This window comes from Lygodium microphyllum, chromosome 17, assembly GCF_053477565.2.
Source record: "Lygodium microphyllum isolate KBCC chromosome 17, Lygodium_microphyllum_v1.1.10, whole genome shotgun sequence".
In the NCBI taxonomy this organism is placed as follows: Eukaryota; Viridiplantae; Streptophyta; class Polypodiopsida; order Schizaeales; family Lygodiaceae; genus Lygodium; species Lygodium microphyllum.
In genome coordinates this window covers 7,035,089-7,041,650 of record NC_141151.1, presented here as the reverse complement: position 1 = coordinate 7,041,650, position 6,562 = coordinate 7,035,089, and the positions used below count along the sequence as shown (strand labels likewise).

The following is a 6,562-nucleotide window of genomic DNA, read 5'->3' as shown; positions in this document are numbered from 1 at the left end:
GAGTACCAAAAGAAACCATAATGATCACTTTTCAAATATAGGTCTTTGAAAAAAGAACGATTGGTCAAGATTATGAGTAAGTATCCCATAGGCATATATATGGAATATGTATATGGATGTCTTTTTCTTGTTTTTCCTTCTTTGAATATATAACTACATGATAGTGGCATATTAGTAGGTATGTATAAGGCAAATGTAAGACCAAACAACTAGTGACTATGATGCTAATCTATGTATATCCTATGGAGTTTTTTGGGTATATAAACTCTAGAATGGTTTCCTTGATGTACATAATGTAAAAGTGTATTTTGGACCATAAACTTTGTTGCTCCTCATGTACAATTTTTATGTTGAACTTTTAAGTTGTGCTTTTGTCACCTGGAAAGAATTTCTTCCAATACTTCTAGGTGTTAAGATCGTGCCATTGTATGGATTTTCATATCATCCAAATATATCAGTATTATCTTTTTTTCTATTATATCTTGAAACATTGTGTTGCCCATACTTTGGAATGAACAAGGGAGGCTTGTTGATTCAAATGGCATTAGCCAAAATAAAAGGAGACCCATTGGCATATGAAATGTTGTCTTTGAAGCATCTTTATTACTTAAAGGTATTTGGCAATGCCTTGAGGCTAAGTCTAAGGATGTGAAATGGAGACCCATTGGCATATGAAATGTTGTCTTTGAAGCATCTTTATTACTTAAAGGTATTTGGAAATGCCTTGAGGCTAAGTCTAAGGATGTGAGGTAGTTTCATTTTCCTAACTGATCCAAAAGATCATCCAACTTGGGCAAGTAAAAATCTTTGATCATTACTTTATTTAGGGGCTTGTAGTCTATGTAGAAGGGGAATTGACCATTATCCTTCTTAACTAGATGCAATTCAGCTACCCAAGGACTCTTTGAGGGTTCTATCACTCCTTTTTTGAAGCATATCCTTTAGTCTACCATTCTAACCATGGAATATACATAAAAGTTAGATTAGACATACTTTGTTCTTCCAAAGATTATAATACATCTTAACTCTTGTCCCAACAATTCTTCAAGGATGAGCTCTAGTATGCACAAGTTTTACAAATCAGCTAATTAGCTTCTAGATTTATTATAAAAGTCATTGGAAGTCCTTGGCTCTTTAAAACCATAAAGGTAACCTTGTCCAAAATATAATATTGCCTTCTATTAAGAGATGTAGGTTTATCTTTATATCTACATCTTCAAGTAGGTGCTCTAGTATAATAATGCAAGATACATACAATCCAAATTGTGGCTAGTACTTTATTCCAAAAAATGTACAACTTGACTCTTATCCGAACAATATGTTTATTTTTGTGTGTATACATCCTCATTGTATAATTACAAATATTTACGAACATGAAGTTCTTGAAATGACCTTGAAAAGAACTATTTATGAGCATGAGCAAGCCATAAGCACCATAATTGATTGTCAAATATGAGAGATGCTACGAGTACTTCTCGTGCACCATGCAAAATAGGTGAAAGAAAACTCAAAGAGAACAACATGATTTTGATTTTCTCTCTATTATACTACTGTAAGTCCTTGATGATGATCCAGTTAGGCATCCAACTCCAACTTTAATACCTGACACCTACATTTATAGAACATATTGAAGTTGTGATGAAATACTATTATAATTCTAAAAGATCAAGGAAATCAATGTCTTAAAAATGATGTTTATGTTCAATTCTTAGGAGAAAATCAAGAACATCTCACATGTAGAACTTTGATATGATTTTAATCATTTTTAGATGAGTTAAATGCACATTGCTAAGGCGACATGCAATTACATCTATTTGGGACAACTAGCAGCATGTCTTTCTTAGAGCTATATCAAACTCAGAGAAACATGTAGACTCCAAGGAAATAACCATGTTAAGGAAAATACTACTTCATTACTCTTAAGGGAATCTAGTCTGGGGAACTTCATTTACTAGCATACATTTTTATAGCTATCTACAACTTGTAAAAATTAGCATCCCTAGAAATGTATGTGTGCATGCACATGTACAACCAATGCATGTGTGAAACTCATATGTGTACACATGAGTATATGCATACATGTGTGGGCATGTGTGTGTGTGTGTGTGTGTGTGCGCGTGCATGCATGAGTGCATGTACATGTACATGTGCATGCGCATGTGTGCATGTGTGTGTGCGTGTGTGTATGCATGTGCGTGCGTGTGTGTGTGTGCATGTGCAGGCACACATATGTGGGCACACATGCATGCATATATTGTTGGATCCATATGATGCTTATGTTGATTAAGGGGCCTCTCATATTCACAAATTCTTGTATGTCTAATGGAGAAGAAAATTACCATTAAATATTTGTTTACTAATTATATCTACCACATTCAAAATATTGGAGAAATATCTTTAGCAAAAACTCACCTCAGTAGATAAATCAATGATGCCATTTTGGATTTTTTGAACTAACTTTTCAGTTGTTTTAATGAATGCCTATAGATAGATTATAGTGTCAAAATCATATGTTTCTACAGGAACATAATAAGTCAATATTGAAAATTGCACATTCGAATTGAGAAAAAAAATAATAAAAACAAGAGATCTTGAAGTTTAATTGAAATGAGAGAGAGAAGAGGACCTACATTGTCAACATTGTAGCTATTGCATGCTGAAGTTTCTATGTAAAGCAAGTTGTTTTGTTTGGCAAAGTCAGTTGCCTCCTTAGTGCTAACCACCCTATTGCTTTCTAGGTCACGCTTGTTCCCAATAAGCATGATCTCAAGGTGCCGACTAGAATATTCTCTTACGTCTTGGAGCCAGCTTGCAAGATGGTCAAATGTTTCACGTCTACATATTTGCACATCGATTGATACAAAAGTTCATAAGTATACACTCATTCAAGATTTAAGAACGTAGTACTAGAAGTCCCAAGTATGCCTTACTAAAGTACCTTGTGATGTCATACACAAGAAATGCACCTGCAGCAGCTCTGTAGTAAGATCTAGTAACTGACTTGAACATTTCTTCTCCTGCCTGTGCAAAATTCAAACATTAAATTGTGATTTCAGTTTCTTAATCTACAAGAATGAGTTTGGTTAAAAGAAAAAGCATCAAAAGAATGTTTAATTCACGAACACACGGAAGCTTCTTTAGAAAGAGAATGTATCTACACAAATCAACGTGCTTATTATGAATCCCTTTACTTATTCCAAAAGATAGCCCAAAATAATGATAATAACTTTTTTGCTCCAAAGTACTCACAGCAATTCAAACACATGGATCCACACCTAGGGGTATGATGTGATTACATAGGTAATGACCGTGCTAAGAACACAAGTATCATAGAGAGCACTAAAGCAAGTGCACCATAGTTTCATGGGGATGAGAACTATATAATACTACAAAGTGCCGATACACACACACATGCGCGGATACTTACAAGGTCACACCAGCCATATACAAAGATCACGATGGTTGAAAGTGCTTAATTTCCAATATGATCGAACATTCTGTGGTGAACACTAGTACTGATGCTCTGTGAGAGAGAGAGAGAGAGAGCACCGTATCCCAGATTTGCAGCTTGACGGGGGTGCCGTCGATGGTGAGAGAGGTGGAGCCGAAGTCGGCAGCGATGGTGGGGACGTGGAGGGGCTGGAAGCGCTTGTCCGTAAACTGTAGCAGCAGGCACGACTTCCCCACGCCTGAGTCGCCCACCATTATGTACTTCATCACGTACCGATGGGCCGCCATTGCACAGCTTATATTTTGCCGATCACGTCGAATTCTGTAGTACCTACGTTACCTTACCACTCGCACGACGATCACTGCCACTGGATCCTATCGTCGTCCGCTTCTTCTGCCACCCCGCCACTAATGCTCGCCCTTTCTAATCCTTGTACGCTGCGTTCGTCGGAACATCCTAGTCGGTCGCTTTATGCCAAATTATTCCGGATATTTCAAGGTATTTTGTCACCGTCCAAACGTATTCGAAGTATTTACGAATGGCCATCGCCCAAATTGTTGAATGTATCTAAAATCTTTAGGCTTAATATAAACAAATTAATCTATTTATATCGTGAGAATATAACCCTTGGGTTAAAGAGAACCATAGTTAGGCAATTACAACCATATGTGAAAGAAGAATAACATGAGGATCGAGAGGCCTAAGAGAGTGAAAGTTCCAGTCGATAGATCTCTTGTATCAGTTCTGATAAGTCAAGCAGTCCTTCTCTACTAATTGTCTCACAACTTGGTGGAGATAATGCTAATATCACCACTCAACCCAAAATATTCGGGATTACCAAGCCATGATGAACCAATGTATAGCCAACCTTAATTGCCACATTATCTGGAACAGATGATGGCGATCGTGAGTTCGATGCTTCATTAGATGAACAACACCAATCGCACAATCTTTGCATTCTTGGAACATCAACAACAATGGCTAGCAACATCAAATCCTAGAGTCAAGCCATAAGATCTTTTGCTAGGCTGTCAACTGAGGATGTCTTCTCTTAGTTGAACCACTTCAACAACGTGGCTAGATATGATGGATGGTCTACAAAAAAAAAAACAAGGGAGGTTAGAACATTACTTGTGAGGGGATAACTACTACATGCTATGTACAACAACATGATCTTATTAAGGGAGATTGGCCACAATTAAAATAGTCAATGGTTAGGACATTTTACAAACTAGAATATCACATAATCAACATTAAATCTGCTAAGAAAATATGAACAGTTTCTAGGAGAAAATGTAGCAAAATTTGTGATAAAGGTTAATCAAATTAGCACAAGGGTAGATCCCACAATGTCTAACTCAATGAAGTTGTTCTTCCTTTGGCCATGACCAAGACCTGATGTAACGAGAATGGCATAAGATCAAGGACCTCAAGCGTTACATTAGGCTATTCTAGGGCTTTTCAAATAGCTCAATGCATTGAAGGAGGAATAGAAGATGTAGAGATGCTAGAGGCTAGAATGAAGATGAAGGTAGTACTCCGTAGCTCTATGTCAATGGATATTGATGTTTAGAATACACAAATTGGTGACAATAGATCATCATTTATACATGATGCTCAAGGAAGATTGAAGTGTTTTTATTGTAATAGATATGGCCACATAAAGAAGTATTGTAGCAGGCTCAAAGCAAAGAAGACAAAAATCCAAAATGCACAACTCACCCAAGGAGAAGCATCAACACTAACTACAATATTGAAAAACATTTAAGCAAATGGTTGTTGAGGCAAAGCCATTTGCAGGTCCAAGCCTCAAGTGTACAAAATCACAATAGGTTAGTAGCACTCATTACATCAGACCTATGAAACACAATGATTACAACACTTTTTGACTTAGAAGCATCATTCACATTGATTAGGGAATCATTAGCAAAAAAGTTACAACTCAAGTCACAAGATGCAAGATCAATTTCAATTCTCTTTTGGGACATCAAGCACTTATACCATTCAAACACACAAGCCATAATTTCATTACTAATAGTGGGAAAACCGATTTATTGTATTGCATACATACTTCCAAATCATATTTTTCCTCTTACATTAGGATGTGACTAGCTTAGACTTTATCAGGCATAATTGAATTTTGCATATGAAGTTCTACAACTCCCCAATTCAACACCAGTCCCATTCATAACAATCTCATTAAGCTCACATTTTAGCAAATGCATGGAGAAAATGTACCTATGCAATAAGGACAACCCTATATCCAAAGGCTATTATAAAAATACACAAATATATGGCCCAATTCAAAAAAAGTAACAGCCATTAGAGCACCAATACAACATGAAATTCCAACATATCTTGTCCCACCAATCAAGGTAGCACTGTGGAGAAGGTCTCCTAAGGAGACATCGATCATCAATGAAGTACTATACCTTTAGATTTGCAACATTGTTAATGATAGTGCAAGGAAGGGAATATATATATATATATATGAGGGAGTAAGAAGACTAATATAAAAGAGAAAATATGACTCTTAAACCATCATTGTGAGAGGAATAGAGAGAGTTATAACATATATTAATAATATGTGAAATTACTAGTATTATTAGTATCAAATCATATTAATACACAAGAAAAAAAATCATAATGAGAGGGGACACACACACACACACATGTGTGTGTGTGTGTGTGTGTGTTGTATATATTAATACACAAGAAAAATGCAATGCAATGCAAGAGAGAGAGGGGGAAGTATACATAGAAATATGAGAGAGAGAGAGAGAGAGAGAGAGAGAGAGAGAGAGAGAGAGAGAGAGATGTTCATATTTATATAGTATTTAGGAATAAACTTTATGTATGAATAACAAAATATTATTTAATATTTTACATAATAATATTTTTAAATAAATAATTATAAACTAATAATAATATAATTTAAATATTTTGGTATTAAAATAATCCTAATATATTCATTGTATATAATAAGTAGTAACATGTAATATGAAATATTTTTATTGATATTAATAGTATTATGAGAGTAGAATTCAGTCTCAATATTAGCTTATCTATTTATGTTATAATATTTTTATAAATAATTACATTATTATTATA

At 35.2% G+C, this 6,562-nt stretch overlaps 1 protein-coding gene across 1 annotated transcript; it reads right to left on the bottom strand.

Moving 5' to 3' along the window:
- Positions 1 to 1,507: 1,507 nt before the first annotated feature.
- LOC148021542 (GTP-binding protein yptV4-like) lies at positions 1,508 to 3,726 on the bottom strand. Its single transcript, XM_087698076.1, has 5 exons — positions 3,550 to 3,726; positions 2,939 to 3,021; positions 2,631 to 2,835; positions 2,413 to 2,481; positions 1,508 to 1,609 (listed from the first exon to the last, which is right to left on the bottom strand). Exons 1-5 carry the CDS (start codon positions 3,715 to 3,717, stop codon positions 1,508 to 1,510), a joined length of 627 nt encoding a protein of 208 aa, XP_087554202.1. The 5' UTR covers positions 3,718 to 3,726.
- Positions 3,727 to 6,562: the final 2,836 nt, after the last annotated feature.

What these genes read in the sequence shown, in the direction of transcription:
- LOC148021542 (XM_087698076.1), bottom strand. Translation starts at nt 3,717, where the DNA reads ATGAAGTACATAATGGTGGGCGACTCAGGCGTGGGGAAGTCGTGCCTG. An exon ending in CTTGTGTATGACATCACAAG is followed by an intron (nt 2,836 to 2,938) that starts GTACTTTAGTAA and finishes GCAAATATGTAG; the next exon opens with ACGTGAAACATTTGACCATC. An exon ending in TCATTGATTTATCTACTGAG is followed by an intron (nt 1,610 to 2,412) that starts GTGAGTTTTTGC and finishes CTATAAATGTAG; the next exon opens with GTGTCAGGTATTAAAGTTGG.